Here is a 22,894-nt window from a genome sequence, read left to right on the forward strand (position 1 = left end):
CAGGATTCAGCCACGGATTGGAGAGCCGGTGGCTGCACGCAGCGCGCCGTGCAGGCTTTTATTGGCCCTTCTCCATCACACCTGTCACACAAGATTGGGTTTGTAGAAGCGCTTCCTTCAGCTGAAAAGGCCAAAGTAGATTATGGGGGCAGGCGAGGTTGAAATGGAATAACCAATGGAATGGCGCCAAATATAACGCCCTTCTGTCTGAATGCAAATCACGATTGAATTATGAATGATTTGTACAGTTTACTGTCAAGTTTTGCCTGCTTGGAAGAGCACTTTTCAGACACTGACATGCAACAGACCCCTAAAAAGACACAGTTTGTCACCATCCTGTGGGGAGATCATATTGAAAATGAAATCTACAATTAACAATACTCATTCTCATACATAATGTAATGCCTGTAATTAGAAGAAATTCCTGTGGAATTGAGTTACAGCGCTATTAATCTATTTCTCAATTTGCCGTGGACCCCCAGGAGTCCTCTGAAGGGTCCCTGGAGGTCCTCTGACCCACATTGAGAAACACAGTTTCTGTTGCAACTCTGACATTCGCATGTCGAGGAAATGTATTGCTCTCCGACTGGTCCTTTCTTCTTTTGTTTGTAATCATATGAAAACCAACAATGTGTGTTTGTCCATCTCTCTGCACTTCATGACAAATTTTGTTTCTTTTTTGAAATAATACTGCAGTTTTACAATATCAAAAGACTCCAAGAGATTTCTGCTGTATTCATTTTGGCAATTTTATGCTGTTTTTTTCTCCTTAATTCCATTTGCGAGGATTTTCTTCTGATGGCGCTATTTGGCTTTCCTCTTATTATTGTCCTTTCTTTGGAACTATACTCTGATTTTCTAACTATATGTCATTATTTCCGCTAGACATTTGCCCGGCTAATTTTGGCCATGTGACGTTCAGAGTCTGCCGCGTTGCTATGAAACCTGCTGAAATGTCTCCACAGTGGTGGCACCGAGGCAAAGATGTTGATTGCACTTGATGGAAAGAGTGAGTTTTGCTCTGATGCTGGCTCTAAAGAAAGAGTGGAGGGGATGAGCGTGTTAGACAGAGAGCAAACATGCAAACCTCTGCGGCCGTCCGTCGGTGTTTGAGTCCATCTTTATTACTGTCATCACCTGCGGAGGTAATGTTTTTCCTCTGAGCTGATAGGTTGTCCAACGCAAACAGTGTCACGCGGCTGCAGCGCTGCTCTTTACCCAGCAGACCCTCTGGGAAGAACATGAGACGTCTTCATCTGGGCGCTGCCTCATTATGGCTCCGTCTGACAAACACACACAACACTCTTCCAATATACACCTCTCTGTGAAACACACACACGTTATTTGTGTAACGCACAGACGACACACTCAGCTACACGTCTGCGCTACTTCTTCACTTGCTTTCTCTCTCCCGCACACACGCACGCACACACACCTTTTGGGTGTAATAAAACAGCAGATCAGAGTCATTGGCTGCTGACAGCAACTGACACTGAAACCTGCTGTTGTTGGAAGGCTGCCTGGGAGATGTTCATTACTCACAAAGCTTGTCGGTTTGGACAGGAGAGGAACAACGGTCTTATTAAGTGGAGACCTAGAGCAGCCGTAGGGGAAATACACACACACCCACGCGTGCACCCACATGGGCTCCGAGAAAGTTAGCAGCTGTGGCTTCGACCGAGTGCTCTGATAGGCTAAGAGAAGTTGGGGCTGCCAGAAAAATGTAAAACTTTTCTGGCGACGGCAGAATTTGCTGAGTTCGGAGTTTGACACGGCTGACAGACAGACAAATCGTGACATGACGACATCTGCGACGTCGAACCGCGGAGCCTCGGCGCCGAGAGGGGAAGTCAGATTGTGCTGCGGAGGAATGTGACGGCCTCATTTTCACAGGAGCCTGCTGATATTGATTGGAGTTTCTGATGTCTGTCTGGCTCATTGTATAACTCTCACAAGAAGAGATTCAATATTCCCGACATTGCTGAACCTGAAGCCTTGTTTCCATAGTAACTCTGCTCTCCGTCTCTCTAAACATAGCCCTCCTGACTGACTTTAGCCCTGCTCAGATCATCAAGCACAGCTGAAGATGGTAGGAGGTAGATGCGTGGACATGGCCAATAATGTTCATGACTTGAGGCGATGAAACGATTTCCTAGCTTGTCAGAACAACCAACGTCTTGGTGTATTTACAGTCCAAACCGTGGTTAAAGCACCAGAGGAACAGAGGGAGACAACATGAAATAGATGAAAATAGGTTTTTATTTCACGAGAAGCGTTCATCTATCTTCCAAAAAGAAGGATTTACAAGGCGGCACTTGTTGAGGGCGCCAATGAGGACACGCGTGTTTTCCGCCGCGGAGTTTTAATCACACAGGCCCCGACTCATCCCTCACCTGCTACTTTTCACCAAGTTTGCAAAATCTTAAAATAGCAGCATCTCTCTAAACAACCTGCTCCATTTCAGCCTCGAGCAAAAAGGGGCCGTCATAAATCACGACTACCGCACTTGTGACGGTTCGGGGACGAGAGGGGAGTTGGCTGAATTTGCATTTGACGCAGTCGTCACTGTTTTTTTGAGTAATTCTCCACCAACAGGACACCGCTACCATCGCAGAGAGAGGGAGAAGGAAAGTAGGAATCTTGAAGGGGTTCAAAGGAAATCCAAGCCTTTCATCCCAATCTGTCAGGCATTTCTGACACTCTGATGTGAGTTTTGTTACTGAAAAATCATGATGCATCTCACAAATCGCACCAGTTCAATTTGATTAAGGAAATTTTCCACCCATATAGCCACTACTGAACCTCCATTTCATTTCCTGGTGAAGAACATCCTGATGTCTGACGCAACCTTGGAGGCTGCGGCGCTCTTCCTCATCTGGCTCCGTTCTTTGGCTTGCTGAGCCGTCCTCTGTGGAGAAAAATGGAGCATGATGTAAGAGTCAAATCTGCAGTCTGCACTGAAGAGAAAAGTGAGATCAATATATTGAGCATCCCTAGATTAGAGTGTCTGAGCGGTGGCATAAACAGCGAGAGGATCCCCTTATCAGAACGCGCAGTTCTCCACATCAGTTTAGATACGTCAAAATATGAAGCGTTTCCTTCTAAACTGACACCCACTCTGACAAAACCGCTTTCTGGCGTGAAAGTAAAGCACATTTTAGCTTACAATGAAAGCTCTATTTGATTTCGAAACCTCTGCTCTCGCATCAGCTCTGTTCTTAAGAAGCGAATTGTCTGTGATTATGAAATATTGACTGAAGATGCTCATGAAGCAAAATGTTCCCAAGACAGATATATACAGTAGCCTTTTGCAACAAATACTATACATCAAGATGTCATACAGCTACATCATGTGAAGTTATTACAGGCGGTATATAGCTATGTGAGGGATGGTGGGACTTTTGATCAATGTGTTTGACCGTGTATCGCATTACTGACATCACATGTGATCCTCAACATGAGTGATGAGGCTTTCTTTTTATATGGGGATAAAGGAGAGGTCCATCCACTGTGCACCTTAAATGTTAGACAAATTGCTTTTGCCCCTTAAGCCCTTTGGCTCTAAAAGCTGGTGCTGCTGTTGTTAAGGGTGCAGCGATGCGGAGTGTGCACGTACGGCCTTGTGGCAGACGGTGCAGAGCGTCTGCAGGTTGTCCAGGGTGCACTGTCCTCCTCCGCTGTAGACCGGCCGGATGTGGTCGACCTGCCAGAAATCCCCTTCGACCGGAGCGCGGATCATCTCATTCAGCTAGAAACACACACAGGATGAATTAGTGAGCGTCTCAGTTCACTGACTACCCTTGGATGCTTTCTCATAATGCTCCAAATTGCCAAAAACAAGCTCTGAGTGTGCTGCCCTCCCAAACCATCCATCTATGCTGAAGTTAGTTTCTATAGCTGATGTGATGTCTTTAGTAAAGCTCACTCTTGTTCTCCGAGTGCTAAAGTGACCTAAATTGTTCTTTTGCTGCACACACACACACACACACACACACACACACACACACACACACACACACACACACACACACACACACACACACACACACACACACACACACACACACACACACACACACACACACACACACACACACACACAAGATCATTCGAATTAAACGAATCTCAGCACCGCGGGGGCACTTCTGCAATGACACTTCACAATAAAAGAAGATAAAAACAAATAAGGCTCAAGGAGGACACATGACAGCAATGGCAAAAAGCTACAGCAGGAAACAATTAAATGAAAAAGAGCAGAAAAAGGCCTCTGATAAAGGTTTAAAATAATGAGATCAATGTGAGTCTCAAACTGACTTTCTGCTATCCATCACCGTCAGATGGGGTACACAGGTACGGCCATATAAACTGTTGGCCTACATAGCAGCAGCTGTAGGGAAACTTAATCAGTGAGTACATGTTAATCAGCCTGACAGAGACACAGAAAGGAGGTTAAATAAACTCCAGAAAATAACGTCCATGTTTTTAAGCTGTGAATGGCTTTCAGGAATTCTACATTTACACACCACACCATTGCTTTTCTAGGGGTTCCAGCTTTGTGACAATGCAATCAAGCTCCTTCAGTTTATTTGAAAAACTTTGAAGATCCATGGTTTTCACTGGACAGCAACGATAGCCTGATATCAATATTGTGGATGGTCTCTTAGCTGAGCTACTGCATTGCAAAGATAACATTTCAGATCACAGATCTTGCTCACCGCAGATTATTGCAGACTGCAAATGTAAAATATGATTATTCATTGTAATTGGGGGAAATCCTGTTTGTAGCATCAACTTTGCCAGCAAATCCAAGTCCCAAGTAAAAATATAAAGACAACTAATTGCTTTGCCTCTCAACAGAGTGAGAAACCATTAGCATACCAATACTGGGCAAATGTTAGCGTGCTAACATGCTAAACTAAGATGATGAACATGGTGAACATTACCTGCTGAAGCATGTTACAAACCTTAAAGGTGCAGGCAAGGCTACTGGAACCATGTCGCTTCGAATTAAGTACTAGATACTTGTTTTTAATTGCTAATTACTGATTAAATGTTAGCATGATCGCATATTAAGACAGACATGAGAAAAATTAGCTGCTAAACATTGGTGTATTGGTCTTGCTCCTGCGCTCATGTTAGCATGCTGACATTAGCATTTAGCTTAAAGCACCACTGTGTCTCAATACAGTTTGATGAAGGTCTTTACAGGGGCTGCAGAGGAGCAGTGAGGAAACACTGGGAACAGCACCAGTATGTGGCTTGCTACATCTGAACCAAATGCTTGATCTTATTTTGAAAAGACATAGAAAAGAGATGAAAAGAGGGAAAGACAGAAATAGAAAAAAGGAAGAAAGAAAGGAATACAAACTAAAGGAGAGAATACAGAGCAAGCAAGGCGAAGAGCAAAAGATGATTGAGAGAATTGGAAACAGAGAGAGAGGAGCCTGATGGGAAGAGTTCAGGGCAAAAAATCCATTTTCCTGCTTTGAGTGCTACTCTGTTCGACATTAAGGCAGCGAGCTGGAATTGATCCCAACAGATTTAAAGAACAGGCCTGCTCACAGGGGCAGAGTTCAGCTTTCACACACACACACACACACACACACACACACACAAACACACACTCTCCAGTCAATTGAACCTGCTTTTGTGCCAAAACCATGCACCTTGCTACACCAGGCCAGCACTACTACACACTTTAACACACCACAATTCTGCTCACAGGCACAGAAAATACACACACACACACACACACACACACACACACACACACACACACACACACACACACACACACACACACACACACACACACTAAAATACCAACACACACATGCACAAATTCTGTTATACACATACTTGCACACCAAAAGACCCCAAGGTACACATAAAGACACATCTACACATGTATACGCACCAGGAAACACACACACTCACACACGCACAGACACACACACACACACACACACACACCAGAACCCCCTGTATGAACCAAAGAATGAGCCTATAATCTCAAGGCTCCTCCACCGCTGTGGCGTCTTATCATGTGGCTGAGTTTGTTTCCTCTAAAGCTTGGTGCATCGATCGGCGCTGATGCTGCTGCCGGCGGCACTGGGAAGGGAGGTGTGCGTGTGTATGCGTGCGTGTGTGTGTGTGTGTGTGTGTGTGTGTGTGTGTGTGTGTGCATAAGGAAGGGGGGGCAGGGGGTGGCTTTGCAGGATAACAGCCAACCAAATCAAACAGGCTTACTGGTCGAGGCCTGGCACTGGGAAAAAAATCAATGGGCCCAGCAATCCATTTACTGGGAGCTGGCCCCCTGGAGTGCAGATCAACCTGTGTGTGTGCGCATGTGTGTGCGCGCGTGCATGTATGCGTAGGTGGGTGGGATGGAGAACACAGGGTGCTTTTATTTTTGCACTTACACAAATAAAAAAATGGCTTTCCTTGTCAGTTCTTAAGCTCACATTAGGAGACTGATGTTAACATAATGTGTGAGTTGAAGGATTTTTAATACTGTGCATCTAATAAAGTAGTTACATACTGAGAATGTACTGAAGGTGCCAGTAACCTTATTTCACCCGAACCCAAATCCCTAAAACATCTAATTCCACCTAAATCACTGAAGACATCCCATTAACCTCAACTACACTCTGTCTTTAGTGCTAATTGCCAAATGTGAGCAAGTTAACACATTAAAATAAGATGGTAGCCATGTTCAACATGATAGCTGCTAAACATCAGCATGCTTAATTTATCATTGTGAACATATTAGCATCCTACCATTTAGCTGTAAGCACCAACCTCACAGAGCTGATAGCGTGGCTGTAGAAATGTCTTGTGTATTTATGAAATCAGCATTTTTTTGGACTCCAAGACATTATGTATATCTTTCATATCTGATCACAGACATGCAGTTTACACTGAAGTACAGTATCAGAAAAAAACAATCAAAACACTGGCTTCTGACCTGTTTGAGTGACAGCTGGGCGAGCCACGTGTTCTCCAGCATCTCCTTGCGCTGGGCAGGTGGGGCGACACGGACCTTCATGAACAGGTCGTGGGCACGGAGGCCGCAGTGCTGGCAGATGCCCTGCTCCGCCTCGAACACCCGCGAGCGCATGTAGGTTTGGCTGGTGCGCAACTGGAACTCCTCCTGACACCTGTGGGTGGAGAAACATAGAAATCTGGACTAGAATGTCCACACCTTTACCCTCACAACACTCACAGATGAAATACTTTATTTTCATAAAAAGAAGAAAGTCACTATCGTCACTTTCTCGACCGTGGCTATGGTTCTGCTCAAAGGCGTACAGCCATCATTTGTAGAAAATAACATTGTGTTGAAGTTTGATAACATCCAGGTACAGAGCAGTGAAGTACAGTATCTCACCTTGACTGAATGACCAGGCGCCGGCCCTTGAAAACCGCTTGAGGAAATTGAATTTGTACTTTAAATGGGTACAAAGACTAAAGGGATGCATTTTTTTATTGAAAATAATTTAAGATAGGCTCCTCTGGTAGTGAGTGTGTACCATGCATCAAGGCCGGCCCTTTGCTACATGGCACCCCCTCTCTCCCTCACCTCCCTTTCCTGTCTCTCTCCAGCTCTCACTATCAATAAAGCAGAAATGAAGAAAAACATAGTGTGACACAAAAAAGATATTTAGTTGACGTTCTTATTCAGAGTGACCATGGGAGTGAGCAGGAAAGGGTGAAAAGTCAGGGACAGCAAGACATTGCAGAGACTGAATCATTATCATCTGAACTGGAAAAAAGGACCCTAGCAACAATCAGAGCTGCAGTCAAATCTGGGAACAGCTATCTAATTTAGCTAACAGTATTCTTTCTACAGTGCAAAGCAACATGGTGAAGGCAACATTATACTGTTGCATTTTTGAGTTTATATTGCACAAAAACTCTTCCAGCTTGGAGAAAAATTGATTTTTTCCGTGCCAGATGGTTGGGCTTTGGCACAGACAACAATCACTGCTGGAAAGTCTGTTTAAACTATTTAACAGGTGATTGAATATGCTTTTCTTTGACTGACATTTTACCAAAGACTGCCTGGATTGCCCCATTGCAGCTGACCCCACCCATCCGGTGATACAAACAGGGAATGCTAAGATTCACATGCATCTGCTATTTAACACTTGTCTCACTTAGCACACACTAGCTTCTAAACTGTGCGTTTAGTGTCACTATACCTGTGGCTGCAGAATCGATTGTCCCACGCCCCACCAGTGGTAGGACAGGCCTGCTGGCAGGACAGACACAGAGGGACCCCATCAATGTTCACTGCCTGCAGGTAACTGGATTCTGATGATGGCTGCTTCTCCGCTGTCTCACAGGAATCACTGTCCTGCCTGCAGAGACACAGATCGAGAAAGAAATCTGTGACACCGACAAAGAAGAGTTCCTTCTTTGGCTGCTCGCTCTTATCAGCACTCAGTATATCAAGATTGTTCACTCAAAGTGAAAACCTAAATCACTCTTCAATCACCATCAAATCAATGACAGATGTTGTAAATTCTCCAGGGAAAAGATCTGTTTGCATGTCAGATGTTACATAGGAGCTGAAGTTCAAGTTGAAGCACTTCAAGCAAGTGTCAGATGAAGCTGTAGATCTGAAAGAAAAATTATGTAGAATAATGGAATATATTAAAGGACATATTAATGCGGCAAAGTATAATGTCGTCTGTGGCTTTGGAGGGAACTTATAAGTGATTATCATCAGTCATCAGGGTTATTTTCAGCTGGATGTTGAATATTTGTCAGACAACCTGTTACAAACTGGAGGCGTGAAGTTCGAAAGGTGATGGCATTTAACAACACACATAAGAGCCCATGACAGCTGACTCTGACAGCTTTGGAAATGAATGGGAGCTCTGTCCAGTGTACATGCTAACGCTTCAGCATTAAGTACGCTGAGCAATGCAACGCGTCAATCACTAATGTGACTTAATATGATGAAATGTGAGTAAATACTTCAACGTATTGCCAAGAAATGCCAAATACGGTAATCACAACTATATTCAATGTCAGATGATAAGGCAGATAAAATGCAGCTAATTCCACAAGATAAATCTGTTCCATCTGCGTATGCAATCCATTCTTTACATCGCTTTGATACAGGCAGCACGACGGCGGCAGATTTTTAACCCTTTGTGCACCGAACTTCAAAGAGACCTTGACCAACATGATAAGACATCGATCTGCAAATCAACAGCCACATTCAGTGCAGAGCTAATGTGTTTTCAACATCAGCAGTACAGCAGACGCAATTCGTTATATATTCATCCAATAAAATGACCTGTGCTTGCTTTGTGAGGTGCAGATAACGAGTCGATGGGCATACGGCTGCTGTGTGTGGGAAACTGTCCGCATATTGTGGTTATATACATGACGGTGATGTATCTGCAGAACATTCAAGTATGTGTATGTGCATGCCTGTCCTTTTGGCAGAGGACAGCGAGTTTTGGGCACTTGCCATGTTGTCTCAGCAGGGTGCTAGAGCCACGTTGGAGGGGACAGATGGACTAAATTCTCTTTCCCCATGGTTTACAATTCAGATAGACAGAGAGAGGAACAAAGAGCCAGAGAGACAGAGCACTACAGAGAGAGATTTAATCATTGAAATGGAGAAGAAAAAAAAAAAAACTAAAAAAGGAACCTTGCTGCTTCAAAGTTGAGAAGATACCAAAAATTGGAAGTACCAAGAGGCAAATGCTGTGCCAGCAACATCTAGTGGATGAAAGAGAGACAGAAATAGACTTTCTACTGGTGTGCCCAAACTGTGTATAGCAAAAACATGGTACTTTAGAAAAAAATGAACCCAGAAATACACGGTGTGCTGTACTTTTACAGTAAATGTGATCAAATATAAGAATTCAAACACAAATTAGAGAGTGTATTTATGTTGCAACATTACCAATATGATTTCATCAATGATCATAAGCACTGTACATTCAGCTTCAAAGTCATTTAAATTCATATATGCATCAAGCAAGCAAGCATGTTGGCAGCTCTACATTGCAGCATGAGGTAACTCTCAGAAAACTCATACTTCAAACCCCAGAAATCACGCAACATGCCCTCAGCAAACGGCACACAGCCTGCAAATGTTTACCGCCAGGCTGATCTCTGATGCTTCGTACCAAAGGAAACCAAAGGCACGAGAGAGGAAAAAGATCTGATGCTGGTGAGTCCAGCTGTCAATCCATGGAGTGCCTGCTCGCCGCTAATCACTGTTGATCTGTTTTCCGATTTTTAATTTGCCGCTTCCTGTGGACAGCAGGGTGACCACATCAGACAGTGGGAAAATCCAGCACACCTCAGCGTTCACATTAGGAATATTAAAGCAAAACAGCCGCGATTAATGCCTCGTGGCAGCATTGCTGTTTTTACCCCATCACTCGAGCTATCAAATGCAATGAAAATGTGTCTGTATTAATTTCCTGATTTTGATGGCAGCTTCTGCCTGGTTTAGATCAGTTAAGTTAATCTGTCATCTTTTGCTTAATAACAAGCTATCTTTTTCTATACATTCCTGCAGGCAACTGCACCGCATCTCGTCACATTGTCAAATTATGTATGCTGTTATTTGCATCTTAGCGAGGCAGCAATGTTGGTTTTCGCGAATAATCCCTTTTTTACATTTTCAGGGATACTTCTGTGATTCCTCAAGCTGGACAAAAGCACTTGGTTTGCAAAAGAACAAATCCTGCAAAGCACCTTTAAGACACTTCATGAACCACCATAGGCATGTTGTTTGGAACACCAGTTGCTGTGTACATGGGAGAAAGAGTGTGTATTTGCTGCAGGTTTCCATAGCGATACTGCCTCCTGGGGTGAGCTGGCCGTTGCAGCTCACCCAGTAGATTGTATTATGGTCTATATTTACTGTACTAACACACTCAGCAGGCCTTTGTGTTTCTCCCACAAGGCAAATACAGATCTCCATGGAGACAGCTGAGGGAAGGAAAATGAAAATACACCAAATCCCAAAGAGGAAGCCACGTGATGACACAAACCACCTTCATGCACAGACCAAGACGCCTCATCTTTAAAAACCACAAACAACACTGGACATGATCTGTTAAACCTAAATGCTGCTGGTGATGATTCGGCATTTGTAATAAACCAAACAAATAAACAAATATAGCAGACAGCGAATGCATCACTGGCAGCTGCATCCAGAGCGGATTTTGAAATTTAAGTCTGTCTACTTATCTGTGGTGTAAAACTCTGAGCCTCGAGGACATTATTTAAGGCTTTTCCAGACCCGAGGACAGCTTTACCTCTCCTGCCCTGAACAACCACCCACATATCTGCCCATTTAACCTACCTCTCTGAAACTGGTGGTGCTGGTGAGGCGGCAGACCTCCTCTTCATGAAGAAGTTTTCCCTGGTGACCAGTCGGACGCTGCCGCCCTCCTGCTGGGCCTTGCTCAGGGAGGCCTGAGCCACTTCGTCTTTACTGAGGTACCTGTGAAAAGGGATAAACGGGGCTGTGAAGGACCGGAGGATTTGTTATATAAGCAGAGAGCTTGATGAAGAGAGCTGATTCACATGAAGAGCATGGGGGAGTAGGTGCAAGAAGACAGATTCAGAAACTCTCTCTGGACAGCATTAGTACCAGGTAAGATGGGAAATTTGATGTTGCTCAAGCGTATCTGTAATCTTAGTCATCTGGTGCAGACTGCGGTAATCCTGGGACACATAAATGTAACACACACCAACACCCACAGAACTGGCAAACTCTACAAACCGCCTGAGTGCAATGCCAGATGCACGTTTGTATTTTTCTTGGCACCAAACTGTGCTTAAACGCACAAATCCTGACTTTCATTTATTTTCAATTCTATTTGTGTGCTTATATTCTATTTGTCCCCTTCCCCTGCTGAATCCTATTACTATTGCTCCTGCACCAATCTAATTTCCCCACAGGGATCGTCAATCATCTAATCTAATCCATCTGCACCACCACTGGTTTTTATGGCCCTTGTAATACAGACGCTAGGTGTGCACGATGAAAATTGCATGAAACACTACATGTCAATCTGGTCAGGATTAAAATGACCACAGGATGTCAGAGTGGATATGAAATGCAGGTGAGGAGGAGTCGGGAGCGAGGTGGGGGGATCACTGACTTGTTTGTTCTGGGTGGAAGAAAATTGCTGGGGTCTCGAGAGAAAAGTCACCAATCACCAAACGTCCCCAGGTAACATTAAGGCTTTCAACAGAGGGATGATACAGCACCCTAATGGGCCCCATAGGGCAATTATCCTTTCTCTTTCCTCCACTACAGGAAGGTCAGAGGCTGGACTTAGCTACTGAACACCAATCCTGCAGCTCAGAGACTCTGTGTCTTGCTCAAAGACACTTTGGCAGAGTGGATGCTTGGTGACTCTTGGAAGTGAACCAGCTACTACTTCACCGACCTTTTTCCTTTAAACTTTGTCAGCAGACGTTAAAACGTTAATCCCTGTTCTGTGGCGAGTCTCTGCATTAGAGGTGCAACACGTCTCGATCTCACTTCTTGTAGAGAACATGAAGGCTGCTTTTACACAGTGACAACATGAACTGCTTAAAAAACTCTTTTTGGAAGTCAGCTAGTGTTTCCAGGTTTTTTTTCTTTTTTTGTTTCACATTGAGTCAAGGTGAAATAGCATCTCTGCTCCCCACTCACAGAAAAGGTTTCTGTTGTATTGACTATAAAGACATGGATTGCGCTGATGACAGTCAGTGATACGAACACTCTGCTGCTGGGACAAAGTCACATACATGTCGGTCCTGGTGGTGAAACGGTACCAGTGAATTTCTGAGGGAGTGGGATAATGAGCAAAAGCGTTTAAAGAAGCGAAAAGCAAAACAGAGGCTTTCAGAGAAAAATGGATAGAGAGACAGGAGGCAGCCACTGCATCGCACGGTTGTTTCACAGACAATCAACTCGGGTGATGAAGCCGTTCGCTAATTGTTACAGAGTATGTTGTACTTCAAAAACATTTGTTCTGACAGCTCTGTCAATTCTTGAACTATTTTGAACTTGTCTGATGAAATGTTATTGCTATAAGACAAACAGCAGCACTGGCAACTCTGCAATCAAATCAATAACTGGAGCAGTTCCTAGACTGATAAGACATATAGAAAAAAAAAAAAATCAATTGAACAAACTGCACAATGAAAGACAGCTCAAACTATGCTTATATGTAGAACTACATTGCCTCTTTAAATGTTAAAAACAATTTTATGTCTTCCTGAATGTTTCAGCCCAAAAAAACAAACAAAAAAAATTTAATCTGAAATGTCCACAGGGGTATTCGGCATACACACTCTCCCAGTGAATGGACTATCAAAGGCTTATTGTAATCCATTCATACAAAAATGCGAATATTAATGAGTATGCATTGGTTATTTAATTCAACTTGAATGGTAATATGATGCATTTCTACCCTGACTACAGCTTTTTCCAGATTACTAGTGAAATACTCGCCTCGGTGAAACACCCTGCTGTTTATACAGGAGGTGTTGCCACTGTTAAACGACGCTTTCAGTATTTCTACTCAGCCCTACGGGCTATGCAGGGGCATTTTTATGCATTTCCACCACCTCCATCTGGACAGAATACGTCCTTTGGGAGGGAGATGGAAAGAAAAAAAATGTATAAAGCAAAGATGGATGACAGGAGGCAGAAAGTGGAGGAGGGAGACACATCAAAGACGAGAAGTTTCTGTGGAAGCTGAGGGGAGATGAGGAAGAAGGTAAGTCTCCATCAAACACATGAGCTTCCTTTGCTTCAAACAGTCCCAGCACAGAGGCTGGATGAAACGAGATATCTTACACTAAACTGGAGTCCAACTGTGCTTCTGGGAGTGTGAATGTGTGTGTGTGTGTGTTCACATGTTTTTATGCAACTCGGTGCTTGGACAGTAATTCTGTACACTAAGGTGAGTGCTGCTTATTATGCGTTACATTTTTTGCACTACATATTTTGACCACTAGTAGTCCTAGGGAGTAATGTTTATGGGAGTGGGCCCCGAAACTGTTGATACAAACTGAAATACACACTCCTGCGGGTTTCATGCTCTTCCGCTGACTGACAGTTAGTGGCAGTCACCCAAAAGAAGTGCAGCCATGCGCACTAAAGTCTCAGCTGACTGCCTGGTAACTGGTTGGCTACTGGTGCTAGCTTCACATTTACTGTACAGTCATGACAGCGGCGTCAATTTTTTCATCTGCTCTCAAGAAAGCGAATAAATGCATTTCCAAAAATGTCAAACTACGTCTTCAAGGTAACTTTCTCCTTTTCTGACAGCTACAGTAAATGTAAACATGTTACACAGGTGCGGAGGCTGCAGCAGCTCTCATAGCGGTTAGCTGTGGACGGATTATGTGGACGTCGTTTTCTGTTGGTAGCCGTTTGATGCGCAGCTGCAGGAGTTCTGTTGCAAACCCGTGGCGGCAGCGGGTTGCTGACAGCCTACCTGCAGAGCCGCAGAGCTGCAGACAGCAGCCTGAGTCCTCCCAGGCCAGCCTGCGGTTCAGCTCCGGGGCCAGACCCTGCTCAGCTGTGAGAAATCAAAATAACAAGCTAATGCTCCGGTCTGGCCTGGCTGAAGATGCTTTGATTGATTGCTGCTATCCTCCACTGGCCTCAGTGAGACATGGCTGGCACAGCAACAGCCTATTCAATGCTGAATGACAGAAATTCTCTGCGTTTTTATTGGAAATGCACTGCAACCGTGAGGGGTAAGAAACATGGAGCACAAAATTTAAAATGTATATGTTTAAAGCTGGGGTAGGGAACATATTTTAGAGGTATCTGTGGGTTGCAGGCCTGTAATAAGCCCATCCAATCATTTCATTTGGCCTGAATGAAATGAGTGGATGGCCTACCTGCCTGTCTACCTATGTTCCTGCCTACCTGCGTACATTCTGCCTTGCACTGATGGTGCATGACTGAACTCTTCCACAAGGCTCAGCCAGACTTTCCCAACACTCACATGCTAGCTTGACAGCTATGAGGACTAACAAGAGCCATGCTGTTTACATTCATTATGATAATGTCAGGCATTTTCTTACATGTGAATGAGACAGGAGGTAGTTTGATGTGGTTAGTGATGACAACAATACACTGCTGCAACAGCGACAGCAGGTAACCCACAAGCACAAAGCACACCACGACAGCAGTGAGCAGGAACTGCTGAGCCGCGGAGCCTTTGTGGACTGAGGTGCGTTCGTTGTTTAATGTATTAATTAGACTAAAAAAGGTAAGAGAGCTTTCGAGCAGGTGATCTAGTTTACCTTGCTGGTCTCTCTGATGTCACCAATGGCAACTTCAGGTTAGCATAATGACCTATCTGTGTATTATGATCACGGTGACATTGTTGCATTTAAAGCCATAATCCTTTAGATTTCTGTCCTGGTTGATTAGGTGACAGCTGTAGCCACTTCCTTTATGGCATAGGCGGACTCCGCCAGTAAGAATTAAAACTACAATGAGAGAGGCAATCACTGAATGCAAATGCCTGAAAAGAAAAATGCTGGCCATAAACTGTGTCAAAAATGTCTGATATGATGGAAATGGAGAAAAGATTACATTAAAGTGGCACTTCAGCCTGTGGAAGCAGTTGTATAACATTCTCTGGCTGCAGAGGACTTCTGTCAAGTTTTCTCAGTTTTCAGGTGATTTTTGTGGCGTCTGATTCCACTTCAAAATTTTTAGAAACCAAACTGAGTAGCTAACAATATGAAGGACATTAGTACACATATATACCTGAAAAACTGTCATGTACATTCTTATTTTCTAACAATGACGTATGATAGAACCAATACACCATTTATAGCCAATGCTGGCAGTAATTTCAGCAATAAAAGGTGCTTAAGCAGGATGCAAACTGGATTTAAATCCTCTTAACTCTTCCAAAATCACTGTAAATCACCATGAGTGGCTTACGACGAAAATATCGACGGTGTTGGAAATCCTAGCAAAGTGCATTAAGTTTGAAGTAGTTGAAAACTGAGCGTCTCAGTGCTGGGAAGGTGAGCCGCGGTCGCCCCGCTGAGCCGAAGCTGGAGCTTGATTGGTTCTGATTAGTGAATAAATCAAACAGGTATCAAATCAAGCCGGGCCAATTGCCTCCTACTCACACCTTGATTAGGTTCATGCACCCAAACACGTTCCCCGGTTGAGAAACACTCTCTCACTTACACACACACACACTCACACAGCAAGTCTACCCCGTAATTGGCAAACTCTCCCTGCTTCTATCCACGCCAGCTGTAATTAGTGTGCCAGCAACAATGCTTGTTTGTCAAAAGACACACATGTACACATACACAGCGTTCATCCCATCCTCTCTTATGCCTCAGCTGACACCCTTTGATACGCCCACACACACATGCACACGCACACAAATACTATTCAGCCTTCCATGACGCCTGGGGCACTTAGTATTTACAAATCTGCTAGTTTTTTTTTTTTGTTTTTTTTTCTGTGAAATCTCCCACATTGCATGTTGGGAACCAATTCATCTCACTATTTCCACTGTTCTAAAATGCACACTAACTGGCACAAACAGAGACACTAGATCAGATTATGACTTATTGATCAGCTCGGAGGGGAAACTGGATTTCTTCCATTATCACAGTTTACAGAGTTATTTACAGTGACAATGGGGGGAAATTTATCTCTTGAAATTTTCGCTTTCTTTTGACAAAAATGGGGTCTTGATTTCAGAAGGAAGAGATCATCAATTTTGTTGTCTACCATTGCGAGCACATTTTATCCGCTGGAGCCTGCATACTAATTATGCCAAAGGCCATTTCAGATGCAACGTGACAACAGCACCACTGTGCCCTGAAACCCATTATTTCCAATGGTTTGCGCTGCACCGGCTTCTTCCTGCGTCGGCACACATGTGCTGGTCCAACCACTGAATCCAGCGCCGAGCTCAGCTCAAATCGTGTTGTGTCTGAAAGGGCCTTAACGTTAGCTTCCGAACTGATTGAAAAGTGTCTCTGGCTGATTTACTGATGCATCTTGGGTGACACTGGCTGGGGTTATTGATTGTAAAATTCCCAAAATCCAACACTGAGCAGGACAAAGCTGCTGACGAGGTTTGCACTGTCCCTTATTGACTGTCCCCTGGACAACTGTGCTGTCCCTTATTGACTCAATATGATTTGTCCCATATTCTTGTGCACAACCTACTCTAATGCATAAACTACGTTTTCACATGCTTCTATTGACATGACAAAAATGCTCAAAATAATATTAAATCAGAATTTGCAGAAGAGAATGACACCTAGAATGACAAGTTGTCTGTCATTTATCGTTGGCCTGGTTATGGAGACTCAGACAAAGAGATGTGAATGGCAGATGGAGCACGAGTGGATCAGTCCAGAATGTTGAATCACAGGACATGACACCTGAAACATGAGGGACTCTTTATGATCCGTTAAGACTGTCGTGATTTAGTGTCATTTGGTCAATTAGGTCATGTTTTATGAGGGTTAGGGTTAATTGCTTGAATACCACTCAAAGATTTCCGTGTAAAAAAACATCTGTTCAGTCCCTATTGATCGCCGAATGAGGTAATACAATGGTGACTGAGCCGTTGGACCGCTGAGGAAAGTATTTATATGTTTACAGGATTATGAACCAGGTGTCGGTCTTGGTATTCCCAGAAAAAAATGCTGTATTAAGTTACTGGGAATGCGACTTTGATCATGAAGCAATCACAGGAAATGTAATGCGTTTGCCAGTGAGCTTAGCACATACTGCTACCATTCACCGAAGAGCTACAAATCATGACAACAATTGGTATTTTTGGTCTGTGGATCAGTTTGAAAAGCAGCAGCCACAGCGAATCCATCCAACGTACCCGGCTGTTCACAGACTCACGCAGTGTGCAGCACAAACTCAGATCACAGCGGCTCACAGAATGACGGAAAAAAAGCCAATTATTGCCATGACAAAAGTTTGTTTTGCTGCCTCCAGAATTCTGTAACCCGCAGCATTAAACCACGTTTGCCTAAAATCTCGGAGACTGCCACTTTAATTCATAAAGATTCCTTCGCGTTCATCACAGGTGTCATGTTGGTCTCATGCTTCAAAGAAAGTGTTAGCGTTTTTTTGAAAGTCAAAGTGTTTCCTCCAAGAACATATCTCCAGCTAGACTCTGACCTCTTGGTGCTCGAGTGAGGGCGCTGGGAGGCGGCCAGCTGCTGCAAGCCAAGAGTGGGGCTGTGGAAGAGGAGGCTGCTGCGTCGAAGCAGTCTCTGCTTCATGGCCGCCAGGCTGCTCCACTCCTGAACGAACCTCAGCACCTGCGAGGGGACACAACAGCGCACTTCATATTCAATTTCAAGATGAAACCGAAACTGCTGGAGCCTCCATCTTCAACACAAATTGATAGTGTGGACGTTGGAGCCTCTTAAAGAGCAAAACATTTTTTAGGTTTTCAATTTTGAAAATACACTTGAGCTGAAAACAAACAACCCTCACCCGCAGAGCACACACACACACACACACTAATACACACAAAGAGACAGTTTTCAAGATAGCTGAATAAAACCCATCAAACGAAGAGGGAGCTGTATATGCTTTCAGCCAAGTCAAGGATTCAAAGAAAATCCGCTGGCAAAATAACAAATAACACACCAAGCACCAAGGCCTAATGGGCAATTTACCTCCGTATATTACACTGGAGAAGTGTTTTTTTTTTCCATGGATGATACCCACCTCTCACAAAAAGATTATTTGTGTGAGCATAAAACTCAATATGTATTGTACAGATAGAGAGTCTGTTCGAGCAACTGAATTGTGCATATTTTGACAGAAATAATGTTTTCCATTCATTAAAAACGAATGTCAAACAGCAGCGGATCAACATCAGATAAAAGACAACACAAGCGGAAGAAGAAGCGTCACGCAACAGGCTTGACCTGAGGATGCAAATGGAGACGGGCGATGCATTCTCACCAAAATCACACAAAATAATCAAACTGAGTGCGAACAGAACAGAAAAAAGAACAATTTGTGCAATTTCGTTATCCTTTATTTACTTTTTTTAATATGTGGTCGCTGATCTGAGCTTCACTTTTTTGGATCATTTAACTGAGAATTTAGCCGTCCGATCGATTCCGCTCAGGGTGGATTGAACATCTGGGCTACAGAGGATAATCAATGTTTGAATATTTCATTTTGAAATCTGGTTTCACGAATCCCGATGCAACCCGATTTTTTTAATTTGAATTTTTAGCTGAGAAGTGACTCATTTTCATGAATTTTATTAATAATTCAATAGAAGTATTCAGATTATTTTGACACTGAAATATGTCACTGGCACGGTGGAACAGGGGTAACACTGTCGCCTCACAGCTAGAAGGTCCCAGGTTCGATTCCCACCTGGGTGGGCGTGTCCTCCACCATGCCTTCTGTGCCTTTCTGTGTGGAGTTTGCATGTTCTCCCCGTGTTCACCTGGGGTATCTTCCAAAAAAATACCCCCACTAAAAACAAGCAAGAACATCACCACCTGACCAGTGGTGATGATAAAGGAACTGGTCCCCGGGCGCCGGTTAGCTGGCAGCCTGGCCTGCCGCCGACGAAGGACTGACCATGGATGGGTCAAAAGCGGAGAAGAATTTCACATAAGCATGGCGTGTGCAGTCCCCCCCCCCCAAGTCTGCATGTTGTGTTGTTTGTGACTAATAGAGGATGTCTTCTGTCTTCTTCTCTCTTCTTCTTCTATAAATATATTTGGCAGTGTTTACATTTCACAATTGGGTATTCATTTGTCAATATGTTTATTAGTATTGTGGCCTTTCTTTGCGCACAAACACCAAAAAATGACAGAAAATTCAGTCTCGTCTACTGAGAGGCTGATAATGCTATGGAAGCACTTCAAAGTCAGCTGATGTTTGAATTTAGCCAAGGAGGCGATCAGGGGTCAAAGTGCTCCCTCCTGTCAGGGGGACTGATGAAGACTACAGACCAGCTTCAGAAATACCCTGAGATGGTAACTGTTTCACAAGGTCACCAAAGGTCAGCGGAAAGTCAGGGAATCGAATCAGATGCCAAAAGGCGTGACTGAGGAGAGTGGGCTGGCGTTTGCAGCTTCCAGCTTCTCCAAAGGTCAGATGGGTTAATAGGTGACTATCAGACACTGCGTGGGCGGAAACAGGGAGGGCTTTGATGTATGACTGTGAAGCTGGACAAAGTTTTATGTTAATCACGCTTTTGTCTCTTAAAGGACAAGACTGGTGATGTTCTGTATTGGTTTTAAAAAAAGAAAAATGGATGCATCCTTGAAACAAGTATTGCACATGTGTGTCAAAGCCTGACGTGTGCTGTAGAGCTCCACTGTTGTCCAAAAACTATTAAAAACACACGATCCTTCATGACAATAAACTGTCCATCGTCTGCTGAGTAGAAATACTCACTTGAGCTCTGAACACTGAATGAAGAGGATGACAGTGTCCACTCTGCAGCTTCACGATTATCAACCATCCTCTCAGAAATGGATTACTTATGCTTCATTTCCTTGAAAGGGCCAATTTTCATAAAATATGGACTTATAATAGTTTCCCACGTTTGCCTGGGCAGCCTCTCTGTGGCTGCACCGTGTGTAGGTGAGTTTACTCACCACTTTCCTCCGTGTCCACGCCGTGTTGCAGCCCACGTTAAACTGCGTGCTTAGTATTGATTTTGATGGACAATTGGAGTTTAACAGGGCATAAATGATGGGTCAGAGGATGGATGCAACTCACGCCTTCGTTTTACAAACCAACATAAACAACGTGACAGGTGGGGCGTCTGTCAGCGGCTCCGTTACTGCCATGGCAGATTGCAGGATTTAATATTAGCCGGTTGGCGTGCGGGGTCGTTTGAGGCGATGATCCGTCTCCTTTAACGACCCTCATAAAACGGCACTTTCTCTTTTGCTGGTCTCCTTGGCTGCTCAAACCCCCAAACCGCCCCCTCTCTTATTTCCTCTCTCCATCATCCAGCCAGCCCCTCCTCCCTCTCTTCCTTCAGGCCCTGCAGTGGTGAAGTGGGCGTGCACACTGAACCCTATCTGTCGGGCTCCCAACGCCGTGCTGCTGCTCTTCCTCCTCATGATCAGCGGTGTCATTAGTTGCACATGGCAGTGACACACACACACGTGCACACACACACACACACACACACACACACACACACACACACACACACACACACACACACACACACACACACACACACACACACACACACACACACACACATCTGATATCTGTTTAATAACCCCCTCACAGCCTTGTGCCTCATCTTCATTGGGTCAGTGGAATTGGGATGATAGCCCTGCTCACTGTCATATCAAACTAAATTATCTTAGTCTAAAATTAAGGTCATTCTTAAAGCAGCCTAAAGGCTTCCTCACTGAAAAACTTTCAACTATACTCTACACAAGACTATGGAAAAGTTTCTGTCATCTTGGAAATTGCGTGAAGTCATACGGCTGAATTTTTCTTGTCTTTCTGATCAATCAAGAGACGGAAATATTGACACATTTTACAACCTAGAGGTCAACATCAGTGGAATTCTCCTTTAAGGTGTTTTTTTTACAGTAATGACACCTTAAGTAGGTACATCTCCCTCGTGTGAACACTCCAGTGCGCGCGCGCACACACACACACACACACACACACACACACACACACACACACACAGAGCCTGGCGGGAAGGGCAGACCTGTATTCGATTTTCCCGGCGCTGGCTGAAGGCTTCGGGCAGGTCGTCCCAGTTGGTTAGTTTGATGTCCAGAGGGACGAAGCTCAAGTTCAACGGAGTGCCGTCCTAGCAGATGAGGAAACGGAGGGAAAGAAGACAAAGAGAAAAGATTTGTTAGTCCTGCTACGACTACAACCACTGCTTTTAATGGCACCATCACTCCTACTGGAGCTGCTACAATACGTTACAGATACATATATAAGGATTTGTTCGTGCACATAACTTTATATCACTAATTATGATTACAGCCAGGTTAATAATCACATCTTTTCTGTTTAGATAACTGATGCTTCACAGGAGGAGCTACAGTTTTTCACAAATACATTAACAGTGATAGAGCACCAGGCAGAGAGTTTGGGTTCGATTTGCAGAGGCTTTGAGATATTATCTGTCGCTGAGATTTCTGCCTCACCCCAACACAATGGAGGTAAATGGCAGTGGCGCTCACAGCATTGAAAAACATTTAGAAAATTCACCAGAAATATCTCTTCCCAGAAACGGTGTCGCCGTTACTCTAGATAATCCAGAGAGCATGCAGTCAACAAAGAAAGCCTTCATCGATATCACACAACCTGGGAAAATACTGCTATGCGTATTTCTTCTTTTCCTCCTCTCACAAACCTCAAAGCCAGTAATTTTATTCTAATTCTGAATATTCATTTTGCATTAAGGACTTTTTTTTTCTCTTTCTCTGTTTTACCTAAGACTTTCGGCCAAATTCATTTAATTACTTAGTTAAAAAAGCATAAATTTTCTTGCCCACGTACTTTATCAACAATATAATTGTACTGGGGGTTTACAACTATCACAGATTATCATATCAGGACTATAAACGGCACCAAGTAATTAAAGTATTTGATCTTAGCAGAGTTGAAATTATGAGTGGATTGACAGAAAATGAATCCGCAAAGTGTCATTTTTGAAGCGGATATGCCAAAAACTTCACAAACGCTGGAAGGTTAGTTAATGTAGTGGAGAACAGACAACCCTCACTCTCATTCACCAGGCAGGGAGAGATAGCCATAAAACACGCTCGGCGGTTGTTCGAGGCAGTAAATGGAGCTCCAGAGCATAGTGGCACCACTACGCTACACACAGTCCCTTTGTGGTTCTTTGGA

At 43.9% G+C, this 22,894-nt stretch overlaps 1 protein-coding gene across 4 annotated transcripts in view; it reads right to left on the reverse strand.

Annotated features, from left to right (window-relative positions):
* Positions 1 to 617: 617 nt before the first annotated feature.
* Positions 618 to 22,894, reverse strand: part of zranb3 (zinc finger, RAN-binding domain containing 3) — a 74,282-nt gene continuing 52,005 nt past the window's right edge. For 3 of the 4 annotated variants that reach the window (XM_070957591.1, XM_070957590.1, XM_070957592.1), the window contains exons 16-22: positions 21,738 to 21,842; positions 18,188 to 18,330; positions 11,345 to 11,485; positions 8,205 to 8,363; positions 6,968 to 7,160; positions 3,617 to 3,748; positions 2,239 to 2,908 (exon numbers count right to left, since the gene is read on the reverse strand). In XM_070957591.1, coding sequence (XP_070813692.1) covers positions 2,810 to 2,908; positions 3,617 to 3,748; positions 6,968 to 7,160; positions 8,205 to 8,363; positions 11,345 to 11,485; positions 18,188 to 18,330; positions 21,738 to 21,842 — 972 coding nt within the window. In that variant the 3' untranslated portion in view covers positions 2,239 to 2,809. Of the gene's footprint in view, positions 1,284 to 2,238; positions 2,909 to 3,616; positions 3,749 to 6,967; positions 7,161 to 8,204; positions 8,364 to 11,344; positions 11,486 to 18,187; positions 18,331 to 21,737; positions 21,843 to 22,894 lie in introns of those variants that run through there. The other variant, XM_070957593.1, reaches the window with a different exon arrangement.

Source organism: Chaetodon trifascialis, chromosome 24 (assembly GCF_039877785.1).
Source record: "Chaetodon trifascialis isolate fChaTrf1 chromosome 24, fChaTrf1.hap1, whole genome shotgun sequence".
Lineage (NCBI taxonomy): Eukaryota > Metazoa > Chordata > Actinopteri > Chaetodontiformes > Chaetodontidae > Chaetodon > Chaetodon trifascialis.